At 41.6% G+C, this 16146-nt stretch overlaps 2 protein-coding genes across 8 annotated transcripts in view; one reads left to right on the plus strand and one right to left on the minus strand.

The window, feature by feature from the left end:
* The window catches only part of tsc2 (TSC complex subunit 2), a 29565-nt gene extending 20646 nt beyond the window's left edge, over positions 1-8919 (plus strand). For all 6 annotated transcript variants that reach the window (XM_086082569.1, XM_086082570.1, XM_086082572.1 and 3 more), the window contains 10 exons: positions 2869-3026; positions 3105-3688; positions 4871-4949; positions 5045-5131; positions 5819-6005; positions 6079-6218; positions 6295-6373; positions 6462-6553; positions 7927-8025; positions 8110-8919. In XM_086082569.1, the coding sequence (XP_085938695.1) occupies positions 2869-3026; positions 3105-3688; positions 4871-4949; positions 5045-5131; positions 5819-6005; positions 6079-6218; positions 6295-6373; positions 6462-6553; positions 7927-8025; positions 8110-8277 (1673 nt within the window). In that variant the 3' untranslated portion in view covers positions 8278-8919. The remainder of the gene's footprint in view (positions 1-2868; positions 3027-3104; positions 3689-4870; positions 4950-5044; positions 5132-5818; positions 6006-6078; positions 6219-6294; positions 6374-6461; positions 6554-7926; positions 8026-8109) is intronic.
* A 1655-nt stretch (positions 8920-10574) lies between these two features.
* pkd1a (polycystic kidney disease 1a) overlaps positions 10575-16146 on the minus strand; it is a 59613-nt gene continuing 54041 nt past the window's right edge. For both annotated transcript variants that reach the window (XM_086082568.1, XM_086082567.1), the window contains 8 exons: positions 15942-16081; positions 15646-15776; positions 15378-15549; positions 14860-15031; positions 14488-14778; positions 14263-14397; positions 12926-13252; positions 10575-11673 (listed from right to left, as the gene is read on the minus strand). In XM_086082568.1, coding sequence (XP_085938694.1) covers positions 10843-11673; positions 12926-13252; positions 14263-14397; positions 14488-14778; positions 14860-15031; positions 15378-15549; positions 15646-15776; positions 15942-16081 — 2199 coding nt within the window. In that variant the 3' untranslated portion in view covers positions 10575-10842. The remainder of the gene's footprint in view (positions 11674-12925; positions 13253-14262; positions 14398-14487; positions 14779-14859; positions 15032-15377; positions 15550-15645; positions 15777-15941; positions 16082-16146) is intronic.

Here is a 16146-nt window from a genome sequence, read left to right on the forward strand (position 1 = left end):
TGTGCCCCCCCCCCCATGTGTGTCAGTAACTGCAAAATACGACAAACTTAAAAGTAGTTTTGTCATTTAAAAAAAAGTGCCTTATTCACTTTCTTGCTGCTGCTGCTTAGATCTGTAACAATTGTTTGACTTTGATCCTAAATATAACGACAATAGATAGATGACATACATATATGGAAATAATTGTTTTGGACCGTTTCTTTGGACGCTTCTTCCCGAGTCGAGCTAAGGGATTTCTTCTACTGTCCATTATTGACAATTTTGTTTATTTAATCAACCCAAGAAAGTGAATACATGTACTATATATTTATCTCAGACGACGACGTGATGCAAAGAATGTCTCCCTATTTGTGCTAGAGGTGCAACAGATGATTTCTGATTCACCCTCAGTCGTCCTATCACTACCAGGGGGGAGGACGGCTCTTCAATCATTCCAATGACTGCGATTTTTGTCTGTCTTCTTTCCATGATTGATTTTCCTTGCTAAATATCTTCTAACCCTCTGAGTCCCTCCCTTTTATTCTGTAAGGGTGTCAACAGGAAAGCCCAGACCTCATTTGATATAAATACGCTTTTGTGTACTGTATCATCACGGGTTAGTTAACCAGTGCGACAGCCATGAAGACAATCATTTTCAGAGCTGCAAGTTAAGAGGGTCAGACCATTAGTGTCCCCCCCCCCCCCCAAAGTGGTCTTCTCCTCTTCAAATCTTGGTAGAGTTTTGTTTGGAGCTGTGGGACTGCAGTGCCTGGTCTGGGATGCTGTTACACCTCGTTTGGGTTGAGATAACTAAGAAACCAGCCAATAGATGCATGTACTTTTTTTTTTTTAGGGTTGGGCGGTATTAGTTTTGTCCAACAGCAACTTTTTGCTATTCCACAAAAGACATTACAAAAGTACTTGACGTTGTCGACTCGTCCGCTAGCTTTAGTTTGCTCTGTTGTGAATGAAATATGAGCAGTGGGTGCTGCACACAAAAATAGAAAGTACTGTAATATTTTAAAACCTAAACAAACATCCACCAATATTATAGAACACTAAATTAACTCATTTGCAACGTATAAATATGTTCCATTTTAAGTGTCCCAAAGACATATTTGTACGTTTTTTAAGTTTTTTTATGCTAGAGCATAAAGAAGGCTTTGATGCAGCCTCTCAACTGCAAAGAACGGTTGAAGAAATGGTAGTTATTACACAAACGGCCAGCAGGTGGCAGCAGAGCAAAAGAGATTAATCAGGGCCATGTTGAAAAAAAGCTACTTTATTCACATTTCTAAATAGATTTGTGAATAATGATGAAACTTAGCTATATTCTAATGCTAATTGCTGCAAAACGGAAACAGATATAAATATACTTTTTTTCCCATGATGAAATAAAAGACTAATCTTTCCTTTGGTAGGTTCCACGTTTTTTTAGCAATAGAACACAATATTCTGTAGGCCATGCAATATCAGTCGAAATCCAGTAAAACATTCGGGAGTGAAGGGGATGGCTTCTGTGAAAATGGCTGGGAGTGAATGAGTTAAGATATCCTGGGTCACCCTATTACAAGCCCGTGTACCGTTGAAATTAATTTGAAACTCATTTTGTTACATGTTCTACACATGGCAGCTTTATCACTTTATTGGGCATTTAAATAAAGCGTTTTGAAATTGTTGTAGCGCATTATGATACTTTCATTTACATAATATATTTATTTAACATATTTTTAATTATGAGCGTGGTCATGGAAGGAATTGACTTGTAAGTCAAGGCACCACTGTTTATTTCTTTCATTGCATTTAATTACCATACTTTACTACCTTTTCATTTTTAAAGGGGATGTTTACGTTAAAACATTTCTTGACAATAATATGTTGTTATATGTGACCTCACTCGTCTAAACATGATATTCTGATTAATATTACATTTGTGGAATATGAGTTATGCAGCGAAATCCAGTCGTTTTTATCCATCTCATCTATCAATATCAGAGGGCGGCCATTTTGCCAATGCTTGCAAAATGGCCGCCTTCTGATATTGATAAGAATGTCTGGATTTTGCAGCTAAATTCATATTCCACTAGGGGTGTTAAAAAAAATAATTCGGCGATATATCGCGATAATACCATGCACAATTCTCGTATCGATTCAATATGCGGCCAAATCGATTTTTAAACATCAATTTTTGATGGAAATATTCAACAAAACATCTTACTTGAGGTTAGCTTTTAAACCAAGAGTGCCATCGTCTGTCTGTCTGGTTAGCTGTTTAGCTAGCTAGCTACTGATTAGTATTTTCAAAATTTTGAAAAAAATAAATAAATCGCAATAAACAACTTTTAGATTCGTATCATGATTGATCGGTATCGAATCGTGACCTATGAATCGTGATACGGATCGAATTGCCAGGTGCGAGGCAATTCACACCCCTATATTCCACTAACGCAATAATAACTAAAATACCATATTTTGACTCGTGGGGCATATGATTGAACATATGATTGTTCATAAAATGTTTTCGGGTTGACTTCTCCTTTAACATTCCCTTTCTTTGTCTGCGAGAAATCAAATCTAACGTGGAGGATACATCTGTACCGCCCAAGCCTAGCGGTTGAAAGTGAATGAAATGATGGGTAGATGCTGCCTGTCTGTTTGTCTTTTCTGATCAAATGCTTCTAGGTTTCGATTGATCTCCACGGCTGTTCATGTGCATGTGTGTGGGTGTGTGTGTGGGTGTGTGGGGGTGTCGGCTGTCGGTCAGCCTTTTTGAGTTTGAGTTGTAAAATTGCTTACTGACAGCTATTGCGATTGTTGTTGAGACTAACCCAGGTTGTTTGTGAGGGGCGAGCTGTCTGACAAATGTTTTGTCATTGTGTCCTGCTGTAGACTCGGCAGTGGTGCCGGAAGAAGGCGCAGGGGTGGCAACGGCACACACGCCATCTGATTGGCTCGAAAGCGAGGAGTTTGAGCCCATGCCGTCTGACCCCATCTTCATTTCTGCCGATAAATTCTCAAAAGCCCCGCCTCCTGGGACACTCAGTCGAGTCAGTATCAAAAAGTAGAAGTGCAAGTTATGGCTTTGGATTTGAATAATTAAAGATCTGTTCTTCTTTGTCTCCCAGTCGTCCTCTACCTCGAGTCAAGATGATGAGAAGTCCACTTTGGAAGAAGTGAGCGAGGGGGCCATCCCCATCGATCAGCCAACTCAGGGCCTCTCCACGCCTGGCAGCCAGGAACTCCTCTTCCAGGGCACCAACCAGTCCCAGGGTCATGGACTCAACAAGTCCAGCTCCTCACCAGAGCTCCAGACTTTATCAGAAGCCTTCTCCAAAGTGACTCTGGAGTCAGAGACCGCGTTAGGCGACGCGGCCCAGCCAAGAGGGTCTTCGGAGGCCAAGGTCCAGCCGCCGTCCGAGAGGGAAAGTGCGGGAGGAGACCTCAATGGACTCACAACACAGACCCAAGTGGCGGAAGGTTCCTCCGCTTCAGGACCGCCTCCAAGTGGAGGAGCAAGAATGAGGTTGGAGTTTCCGCCAAGTGGGGCGCAACCAGGACCCATATCACCCAGCGGGGGTCACAGACCACGGGGGCACACCATCTCCGTATCGGCACCGTCTTCCAGGAGGGAGAGGAGGGCCGAGAGAGATTCGTACCACAGTCGACCTGGACCCGGCAACACCGAGAAGGCTTCTGGGCTGTGCCCGAGGTACTAATGTGCGACTGATTGTGAGTGAGTGCCGACAGTTGAAATGTCAAGCAAAATGGGGCTGGGTGATACATCTGAAATATTCAGATAATATAGTATAATGATATTGTTTTTTATGTACCTCATCAAAAAATTTTTTTTAATGGATCTAAGAAAAAATACAATAAAAATGAAACCTTTGTATAACACACATGAGTAAATAAAAGTGCTATGTTGCCGGTATTGCGTTCAGCAGGAAAAACTGTCCTTATTAATAACATTCTATTCTGCTCAGTCGGTGAAAGCATGTAAGTTAGTATATACATGAAATACCGTCATGGAGACGGTCATCAGACCACCCAGAATTGAGTTGGTCAATAAGCACAAATTTGGTAGAAGTATCCATACACTGTATTTAAAATAAAAGACCTTTAACATAAATCTTTGTTGAAAACTAACCATGATGCACTAAGGTCTTGTATGCACCAATGTATTTTTAATTAAAATTGTCCATAACTTATAAATATAAATTGTAACATAGTATAGCATAGCATAACAGTATGAGGGTTCCTCAATAGTCTTTTGTTAACTTGTAAGATTATAGTCTTTATAAAAGTAATAATTTACTTCACTTAAAGGCCTTGTAATATTCAGTATATAACAAATGTAACCTTCAGGCACTATACTGTGGCACTAATTAAAATCGGCTTTGTCGCTATTCGCTTTTCAGTTCACGTATTCAAATTTGACCTTTTTTGTTTGAACAACTCACCTCAAAGATCCATGAACATATGAACATTGGTTAACAATTGAAAACGTGCCGTATTGATGTTTGAAAACGTATTACGCACTTAAGTTACAGTAACATCATGGCTGAAAGTTTTGTATTTACAGTATATAACCCTTAGAATTGACAATTGAGACTTGCCCTTATGTGTGAATGTGAATGATTGTTTGTCGAACCGGTCCAGTGTGTGTCCCGCCTGCAGCTCACCTGTGAATGAGCGGCATCATCAATATATAAAAAGATCAACAAAATATGGCGTCTCACCATTGTGTGACCTGACCGGTTGTGGGCTCGACATTTATGTCTTCAGGCGCCTCGCATATCGTTTTCTCAAAAATGTTTCTCATGAATGTGTTGTTCAGGTTTTGTGCCCTCTTTTTTGTTTTTGTTTTTGTTGAATCTCATCTCTGTTTTAGTTTTGTATTCCTCCAGCTGTACCACTCGCCTTTCTTTGGGAACGAAGCCAACAAGCCACTGCTGCTGCCCAAAACCCAAGTTGGTGTCCCGCGTAGCATCCGCTAGCCTCAACTTGGCTTTACTTTTCACATTTATGCAATGTTGACATGAATCAACGTGTTCTTTGTGTGAAGGTAATTGATCGTGCTGTGAAGGTTCTGGACCAGATGCCTCCTTATGATACTCATAAGATCGGCGTGATTTTTGTGGGAGCGGGTCAGGTGAGGACGCGGTTCAGTATATTTGTGGGCTAATGTTTTGTTTGTGCTACACTTTTTTTTTTGGGACATTGAAGTGAAGGCATTTAATTATTTTTTTCTGCCAACTTCCACATTTCTTCACTAATTTAAACAGTTTTAACTTAACAAAATGTTCAGTTCATTCAGGACATATGGGGAACTTTTCCCATTCCTAAAAGATTTTTTTTCTTTCTTCAAGATAAAAGCCTGAAAGTAACATTTTTATATATTCACATCAAATGTCCACATTTAACAGCTTCTAATCGTTCCATCTTCAAACTGTTGAACTTATTCCCCAAATGTCTAAACTTTCAAAATAAAAGCCCCAAATGAAGACCTTTTTGCATATTTATTGTCACATTTCAGTCATTCCAAATTGTTTAGCTTGTTCTGCAAATTCCTCAACATGTTCACCGTGCATATTTACCTCCATTTAGCATTTATCTTCTTCACCTATTCAGACTCTCTTAACTTGAACACGTTCATCTCATTCACGACATCTTGGGGTTTGTTCACAAATTTCTCATAATAAAATTCTAAATGAAGAAAATGACATCACATGAATCCAACATTTCCCTGACAAATTCAAACCATTCCAACTTGAAACTGTTTAGCTCACTGAGGACAGCCCATAATTGTCAAATCAATTGTTGACATGCTCCGTTGAAGGTGAACAACGAGGTGGCCATCTTGTCAAACGAGTACGGTTCCAACCGCTACGCTGCCTTCCTGACGGGGCTCGGGAAATTAATCCACTTGAAGGACTGCGACCCCGACCAGATCTTCCTGGGCGGGCTCGATCAGTACGGCGACGACGGCGAGTTCACGTACTGCTGGCATGATGACATCATGCAAGGTGTGTGTTGGGACACGTCATCTTTTTTGTTGCGTGTGTACAGTACTAATAAAGTTGTGTGTGTACTGCGTAGCTATCTTCCATATCGCCACGTTGATGCCAAACAGGGAGAGCGACAAGGGCTGCTGCAACAAGAAGCGCCACATTGGCAACGATTTTGTCATGGTGGTTTACAATGATTCTGGCGAGGAGTACAAACTGGGCACCATCAAGGTAGACGCACGCAATCACAGTCGGCGTTTCCATCAGTCGCATTGCTTTGTCTTCACCATGTTTTGCCCTCTCTCAGGGTCAGTTTAACTTTGTGGAGGTGATCATAAAACCACTGGATTATGAATGTAACCTTGTTTCCCTCCAGTGCCGTAAAGGTGAGCTGAACACTTTGTCATCTCGTCCGTGTCACCTTATTGTTGCTTTGTCACCTCTTTTTTTTTTTTTTTTTTTTTTGTCTTTCAGACCTGGAGGGCTTAGTAGATACGTCTGTGGCAAAAATCGTTTCTGACAGCAACCTCCCACTATTGGTCCGACAGATGGCTCTGCATGCCAATGTAAGTCTACCGTATAGTTGAAACCACATATTTGATATCCATCTCAAGTTGGGTCAAAAATGACCCAAATTGCATCAAGAATGGACTGACTCAACTGTTTGAGTTATTTAACCCAAAAAGTTGGGTCAAATGAATAACCAACAAAACAACCCAAAAATGGGTTATTAATTTAATAAACAGTTGGTTAAATTATTAACCCACAAAAAAACTGGGTTAATTTGCGGGTTAATAATTTAACCAACTGTTTATTAAATAATTAAAAAAAAGGTCAAATTAAGAATCCTTCAAAAAACTGGGTTGATTAGTGGGTTCTTAATTTGACCTATTTTTTTGTGTGTGTGTGTGTGTGGGGGGGGGGGTGATTAAATAACCCAATTGAATTGGGTAAAAAATTTGCCAACCCAAATTTTGGGGTTTGAGTTATTTAACCCCCCCAAAAAACAAAACTTTTTTGGGGGTCAAATAAATAACCGACAAAACAACCTAAAGATGGGTTATTAATTTAATAAACAGTTGGTTAAATTTTTAACGCACAAATCAACCCAGTTTTTTTGTGGGTTCTTAATTTTACCAAATTTTTGGGGTTATTTAAATAACCCAATTGAACTGGGGCAAAAATGAGACGACCCAACTTTCTGAGTTATTTAGGCCAAAAAAAAGGGTCAAATTAAGTGACCCATTTTTTTTAAGGTTGTTTGTGGGTTATTCATTTCACACAACTATTTGGGTTAATTGAGAAAGCCAATTAAATTGCCTAAAAAATGATTCAAACCAACTTTCTGAGCTATTTAACCCAAAAGGTTGTCAAATTAAATTAATAACCCACAAAGTGACCCTTTTGCGGGGGGGTTATTTATTCAACCCAACATTTTGGGTTAGTTGAATAACGTAAAAAAGTTGGGTTGGTCCCTTTTTTGACCCAATTTGGGATATTTTTTATTCAACCCAACTTTTTGGGTTAGTTGAATAACCCAAAAAAGTTGGGTTGGTCCCCTTATGACCCAAATAGGGGTATTTTTGACCCAACTTTTTTTTTGGTGCAGTAGTAAGACAGTTGAGAGCATTAGTAGAATGACTGTTTTCACTAGTAAAAACTTTTTTTTCCCACCAAAGCCCTTTAAGAATGTATTCATTATCCAGCATAAGGTGTACACATTCTTTGTCCTCACTAGTAAGACGATGAGCTCTTTGCACATAGTGCCGTGACGTCCTCTCTTTGGTTTCTTAAACGATGGCAGTCGTGTATTCATAATCTCAAGTAAAAAGCCAAGTATGGCCTTTATAAAGATCAAGACACAGCATACTAAGTGTAGTGCATCTTAAATGGCTTGTCATACTACACTGTACATAATGTTTGCCATGTTCTCCAATAGATGGCCTCCTTGGTGCATCAGTACAGAGCCAACCCTTCCGACGCGTACGCCTCCAAGTGGCTGGCAAGGTTACGGCACATCAAGAGGATCAGGACAAGGGTAAGGAGACGCGCGTGTGTGCATGTGTGTGCGCTGTACTTGCACATAAGAGACATCATGTCTCTCTTTCTTGTGCTTTATCAGGCTCACGAAGACATTCAGTCCCGCTCGACTCCCGGCATCTCGCTCACGCAGGGACACGCTCAGCCCAACAAGTCTTTTCAGCAGAGCAGCGCAGCCGCAAACACGGAGAGCTCAGGCCAGAGGAAACGGCTTGTTTCGACCGTCGACGACTTCACAGATTTTGTGTAATCACACTACGGACTTCTATATGGATGGACTAGCAATGCCGCTTAATCACTGTCGGGAGGAGTGAAGTTACTGGCGGACATCTTGTATTGTCAATTGCTAAGGCCACCTGACTTAAATGCAGCAATTTCGCCGTGACATTTTCGCTGTGAAAATGGCAGTGTGTAACCTACGTTTGTAAGTCTGGGAATGCAATTTTAAAAATTTGTCCGCATTATGTTGTCATATGAAATGATGGCAAAGCCCTTCGAAATGTAAACCTAACCACTGTCACTCACAATTTACAATCCTCAGATAATCTCTGGGTGGTTGATGCAAATAGTGAAGTTTTTGTTGTTGTTGAAATTCTCTTATTACTCCGTACAGGTATGCTAGCGTAAAACACACACTGATCTAAGATGGCTGCCCTCTGGCTTCAGCTGCAAGGGGTCTATTGACAGCCCATTCATATATTGCGGTGGATTTACTACACGTACTTTGACTGAAAGTGATCGGGACCCAGTGAGCTTCAAAATCAAGACTTATTTTCTGAACGTTGAAGCGGTGAACGTAGCAAATTCTGCATATTTTTCCAAAAATGTTGAATTACAGACATTGTGCGCTTACGGTGAATTTAGGCGAGCGCATTAAAATATCTGAAATGTCCGTTTGTTTGGTTATTAAGTCCTTTTAGGAGACCCTAACAAGCCCAACACACGGATGGGTTGATGGTCAGTGCTGGGCCAGATGAAGAGTGTTGGTGAGAAAAAATTACTCAATTCAATTTTACAGGTGAGATGGACTCTCAAGAATACACATTTGTACTTAAGCTTTAGATGGATTTGCTACAATGGCTTAAAATAGCACCCAATTAACTTCCTTGTAGAAGAGCAATGTTACAAGCACAATGAGATGTGGTTGAAAGCTTGCAAAGGGTTTACTGGGAAATGCATTCAGTTGTTGCAGCAATCTGGACAACTGGAGAAAGTAGCACAGCACCCATTTCTGAGATTTCATTTACTGTTGAGCTGTTTATTCAACATTGTCAAGTGCAAAAGCATGACATTTACCACAGATGGGATAAAACAAAAATGTTGGCAGATTGGTAACAGTTTTACACAAGATGACTTTTTTTGAAGCCGACTGGGGGTGGTAGGGGTAGGGGGGGGGGGGGGGGTTGACATGAAATCTTAAGCATTTCGCACTTGCTTGAATATTTCTTTAGCTTAGATTGCGATCCCTTTTTTCTTTTTTCTTTTTTTTTTTACTTGTGCTTGAACAGACCATATATAACTGAAGGACAATGAAACGCTACAACAAATATGTACACCGTGAAGTACCAAGATATACAGACATTTGTAAAAAAAAAAAAATCTGGTGCATCCTGCGTGTGGCAGGAAGTTGAATGTGGAAAAAGTTCAAATAATTTTTTTTTTCAACTAACCCACAGCCTCACAAACACATTTGTACTCACTGTTTCAATACTTTCTTTGGAGAACTCAAGTGGTGTCAATTCCACATCACGACAATACTGTATGAAACTCCTTTTCCACGTCAAAACTCACGTATCGAGGAAAGGGGTGCGTTCCCTGAGATTTGCCCACTGGACACTAAGTACATATGTTGATCACAACAATTAAAAAAAACAAACTAACTTGTGTCAAAACCTTGTTAATACGCAAACTTTTTCATAACAAAACAAGTATAAAGTTGATGAGTTAAATACGTGTCCTTGGCTATCAGCTCCATTTGACAATAAAGTGCGAAGTACAAACGAATTCTGGTCACGGTAATAATCATACATGCTGCAAAAGCTTTGGCAATTTTTATAGTTGAGCTACAATTTAAGTAAAGCTTTCTATAATGGATTTGATACCAAGCTTATTACATCCGAAAACACCACACTCACCACCTTTCACAACAAAGTGCAATTTACATCACAACCATAATGAACACATTAAAAATTAAACACCATACTGATAGTCAATATAGCTTCATGGTGGCTGAACTGAAGTAAATACCAAGTAGCATAAACGTCTTTCCTGTTTCCATCCTTTTCCTTCAAAACCTCCTCTCGCCATCTTTCATGACATCACTTCCTGTGCCTTTCATCCTGTCTGTACCGCTTCAACATAATCGGAACCCTGAACAAGTGGCTGCAGAAGCCGAGCCCCCGCGGAGGTTTGTCTACGTGTAGCGTGTGCGTCAATCTGCATTTGCCTTGCATGCAAATTTGGCTAAAACTTTTCGTCTTCCAGACGGGCCACGAATACGCATAAGTAGTAAAAGGATCAACAGATCTTGATTACATACACAAAAAATAGCAGAGAAACAAGAATTTTATTTTAATTTTTTTTTAACTGTTAGTCCTCAGGTGAGCACGCTAATGTGCTTCTGTCAGTGACCTCCACGTGACCTCCAGGGTCACTTGTAGCTGGTTGAGGGGAACGGGAGGGATCTCGATCCGGTAACCTGCACCGCAATCGTCGTTCCTCACCCGTGAGGTTTAGAGAGGAGCGTCGGGAGACAAAACCAGCTGCCCCCCCCGCCCTCCTCTCGTCCTTAACCTCGCACCCTCCTCGCCCTCCCTTAGTTGGGGTGCACCTTGTTTTTAAGCGGAGGCGGCTTGCGTTTTCGCTTTTGCGTGGGGATGGTGGTGGTGTGGGCCGGGTGGTTGAAGAGGCTTGAGGTGGGGAGGGTCTCTCTGTCGGCGGGCGGGCGCTCCCAGGCTGTGGGCGGAGGTGACGATGGCGAGGATGGAGGAACCGTGCTGGATTTGGGAGGCCGGGAATGGGAAGAGGGGCTGTCGGGTGATGGTGTAAGGGGGGTGGAGGGAGGTGAGGACGAGCGGGGCAGTGCTTTGGACTTTGTGAAGGGAATGTTTGAAGTCATTTTAGTGTTGGCTGCAGAGTCTCGACACTCCTTTGGAAGTTCACTTCTCTCCTTTTTTTTGGCCTTCTTGCCCACTTTACTCTTGTCCTTTCCACTTTTCCTTTCTTTCCCCCCACAATCTTTCCCTCTCCGCCGGCTCTTTCTCTGCGCTCGCTCTAGTCGGCATTCCACATGGAATAGATCCTCCGTTGCCACGGTGACGCGGTCCAGCTGTTGCAGCAGGGCGTCAAAGGTAGGCAGGAGCCTCTTGAGAGAGGCCTCCGTTTCCGCCCTCTCCCGCCAGCCGCCGACCCCGGGGCCCGGACCCGGACCCGGCCCGAGCCCCGGGCCCACGCCGGGGGCTTCTGTTAGGCTGCAGGGGCTGGAGGACGCCGGGCACCAGGAGGCCTCGGAGCCGTCAATGCTGTCCGGGGTGGACGGAGAGTCGGGACGGTCCAGCGGCGGCAGACAAAGAGACTTGCAGTCGTTGGTCGACGAGGAACGCGACGGGGGAAGATCCATGCCTTCGAAACGGACCTTGTGACGAAACTGCGGAAAGATCAGATGGAGAACGGCACATTCAGCGGGAATTGTGGCAAATGACACATTTCGATATACAGCCATACCTTGACTTAAGAGTTGTTCTTGAATTCAGTCACGTAGCAAATCAACTTTACCTTTCGATCCATTAATGTTTTAATAAAGAAAAGTAACACTGTGTAAAAATAATAAAAGGGAATCTAAAGGGGAAGTCAACCTTAACTAAACATTTCTTGACGATATTATGGTATATGTAACATGACATTTTGATTATTACGTGTGGAATATGAGTTATGAAATCCATCCGTTTTTATCCATCTCAACGGCCGGCCATTTTGCCACTTGCTGTCAACTGAAGATGATGTCACAGTTGCAACGACCAATCACAGCTCACCTGTTTTCTGAAGCTGAGCTATGTATGGTTGGTTGTTACCTGAGACCTGAGCTACTGGGATGTCATTTTCACAAGTGGCAAAATGGCCACCTTCTCATATTAATAAAAACAGCTGGAATTTGGCTGCTTAACTCGTATTCCACTAATGCAATATAAACCAAAATATAATATTTAGACTAGTTGGGTTGCATAGAACATATTATTTTTAAGAAATTTTGGGGGTGTTGACTTCCCTTGTAAACAAATAAACTGGTTTTGTCAAGTAATTACCAGTATGAAAACACTTGAGTACTCTCAATTATATATATATATATATATATATATATATATATATATATATCTCGTCTTCGTCATGATAATAAAAGCAGCACATCAGTTGAAAAGGCCAGGTTGTCTTCCGCTTGTGCAGTTTCAGCACCCTCCAGTGCTTAAATTATTGGTGCAGCTTGATTTTAATTAGGCATGTTTTGGCCATCTACGTTTTAGACCCACGTTAATGGCCAGATGAAGGGGAACGTAACACATTTTGCGCGTGCGTGCAGATGCAAGCCAAATACCGCTAAGTGCCTGAATATTAATACTCCTCTTGTAGGTCATCAAGGTTACTGTTACCTGTATTATTTGAACTATGACCTCAGCTAATTAGCATTGTAAAGATGATACATGCTAGTCTGATTATTGCTCACATTGACAAAACACAATATTGTGCTTTTTCTTCTCAATATGAATTTTTTTTAATATAATATTGTGATTTTTTTATTTTAATCACCAAGCTCCCCACAATATCATGATAATTATCGTATCATGGTGTTTAGATTTTATTACATCCCTACTGCCCATATCGTGTTCATAGAAACAGTTGAGTACCTCCTTGGTCCTGCTAAGTCCCATCCACATCTTGAGTCTCCTGAGGAACAGCTCGACCATCTCGTAGTCTTGCAGGTCAACGGCGGGCCGGTACAACTCGGCACGTCCGCGCCGGTAGTTCCTCAGTAAAATGGAGGTTACCAGCCAGATCAAGACCAACCGAAGCACGGCGAAACTGGCGTGGAACACCAGTGAGGAGACGGTCTCCGATGGACCGGTTAGTGTCCGGGAAGGTTCCCATGACAGCAAACCTCGACCGCCAGCACCCAGCAAGGACAGGCAGGTGGCGCTGACGCTAGCGTAGCCATCGAAGACCGAGTGGAAGAGCTGGAGGGACAGAAAGGATGGACATAAGAAAACAATGATTAAATGAACATTGACAGAAAGGTCGTGAACACGTTTATGTTCATGCTATGTCAGGGGTCATCAACCTTTCCTGTCAAAAGAGACATTTAAGCCAAATAAATAACCAAAAATGCGTCTGTAGCCGCAAAACATTTGAAGATTGTGATGAAGGAAACAGTTAATTTTATTCTACCTTTCGTCTTTAGTTGTGGAATTTTTTTGGTGTGTTTAATTTTTAATAAATTTTCGGACTTTTCTGATTTTCTCTAACATTTCTGACATTTATGGCAATTGTATGGACATATTATGGTCATTTTCTGCCTGTCTACTTTTTTTTATGGCTATTTTTATTTTTATTTTATTTTTGTTTTATTATTTTTATTGCTGCCTTTTTTGTCAGTCAATTTCTAACATTCTTTGCAATTTTGTGGACATTTTATGGTAATTTGGGGGATTTCTTCTTTTGTTTTTGACATTTTATAATTTTTTCTGACTTGGTTTTGTTAAACAAAATATGTTTTTGGCAATTCCCAAACTATTTTATGGTAATGTTCTGCCTTTCTTTTGTTTTTGGACAATTTAGGTTACTTTTTGAACATTTTCTTTTCTGCCTTTTTTTTTAATTCAAGTTCATTTTTAGCAATTTCATGGACATTTTATGGTGAATTCCTGCTTTTCCGCTTCCTTGTGGGACATTTTATAATCACTTTTTGGACATTTTTAGCAAATTTTTAAAAAACTTTACTAACTTAAAAATTCATTTTTGGGGGGAATATTAAATTATTTATTTATTTATTTTCGAAATCATTGTTTCATTTGAAGAATATTTTATCTAAAAAATATGTAAAAAATTTATATATATTTCTACTATTTTCCACAGGAGAGGGACTAAAGAGCCACATGTGGCTCCAAAGCCGCAGGTTGCAGACCCTTGTACGATGTCATCCCAAAAAACAGGTTAGCACGAGTATGACCCCAAAACAGACACTCACCAGGTGTCCGGTATGCGAGTACGCCAACAACAACAGCAGCAGGGCCAGCGCCACGCCTAGCAACTCCCAGACCGAGCGTCGCAGGGCTCGGCCAAACACGGCCCACTCTCGCAGGAAGCGCAGCTGATGAGAGGCCTGCATGATTGCACAGGGGCAACGAAATGTATTCAAGGAAATCTTCCAACCTCACATGCATAATATTTTTCTTGGATGATTATTTCGTACCTTGAGCACCAATATAAAGAGTAGCGAGGCCGCCATGACTGTGTACATCTGACTCCGTTTGGCAAGCGGGTAGAAGTCGGTGAAGGCATCGCGCGGGTGACGGAGGTACAACGCCCACTGCCGCTGGGCCATGACGCAGCGGCTCAGATGCAGGCCGCATACGGATGCCGCCAGAGCAAGTTTACACACGCCCAGGAGTCTCCAGGCGGACAACAGGTAGGAGTGACCTTCTCGGAGGAAACCCAAAAGCCCCCGGACCAGGAAGTATAACACCAAAGCAAGAAGGACCATCTAGAAAAACAAGTCATAAATGTCCATAAAAACAACAAAGAGCGGGAATTTATTTGCATTCCGCTTCTTAAAATGTGCTACCATTAAAAGAAGCTGCAGATCCAGCCCTGTGATTGGCCACAGAGTGATGACGATGAGGTCGAGGCTGGACTGAGCACGCTCTGAAACTGGGAACTCGAAGAGGAAGGAAAAGACTGCCAAGAGTTTTGTGTTGATGTTGTAGAGTGAGAACTCCACAAACAAAGCACGGCTCCTACAAATAAGACAGAAGATGATTTATTGGAAGTTATTGAAAAATCCATCTTTCTTCTTACATTACAAATGTGGGCGGAGTGGGATAATACATCTGTTAAGGCCATTGCTCATTTTTCAAGAAAAAATGTTAAAAGCTGCAGAACTTTAGGGATGCTCATTTTCTGCCGATGGTGCATTTCTGTTAACTCCTTGTCATATGGTTCACACATGTTGTTGGCCAATACAACTATGCTAGCCAGGTCTGTAAGAAAACTCACAATCAACTATTTGTTGATAAGCGTATCCTTCACAGTGCCTCAATTATTAAAAAGAACTTTAAGCTCTGGTTTAAGAACGTTCCCTACCTGTGACCAAGCCAGTGCTGCTGCTGTAGCTGCTGCAGTGAGCTGGAGGCCTCCTCCAGACTTCTGTTCAGCTGGATGACCAAATCTGTGGAGTTATTGAGCAGACTTCTCGGACCCAAACCAGAAGCTGTGTTACCACGCCAGCCCTGTTCTGACCTGGAACCATCTAGAACTGAAAGAACAGACCAAAAATATTCATTCATGTGCACATACTTTGAGGTTGGAAGTCGATTTTGGGTTCATGAAAAGCAACGTCAAGGCTTCTCACCCTGCGCGTGGTGGATCTGTCGGAGTCTCATTGTGCCGAGTAGCACACTTCCTGTGTCTCCGAGGAGGGCGGAGTCATTCAGAAGGCGAGGTAATAAGGATTTGTTCAGCCAAGTCAGAACGTCATGTCGGCTGAAAGATGACATAGGAGAGATTAGGAAATGACAAGACTTTAACTGTATAAGATTTAACATGATTTTAATATTGTGCTTGTAGTTTATGGTATGTGGAACTTTATCATATTTTGTAAACCTTATTTCGCTACACAAGAAGGGAAATATCAGATCTTGATTGTACCTGCTGATGTTGTGGTACTCAGGAGTGTGTAGCGCATGTTGTAACTGAGTATGCAGTCTCAGGCTGTGCGTGTCTTTGGCAGAATCCGAATAATTGAGAAGAAGAACCACCAACAAGAAGAACATGTAGACCAGGAAGTTCTGAAAATCAAAAACAACACTGATGTTAGTTAATTTTGAAAACAGAGAGAGGATGCAATAAAGCG

The sequence above is a fragment of the Leptonotus elevatus genome, chromosome 8, assembly GCF_054856555.1.
Source record: "Leptonotus elevatus isolate MCC_2025b chromosome 8, RoL_Lele_1.0, whole genome shotgun sequence".
Taxonomy (NCBI): Eukaryota; Metazoa; Chordata; class Actinopteri; order Syngnathiformes; family Syngnathidae; genus Leptonotus; species Leptonotus elevatus.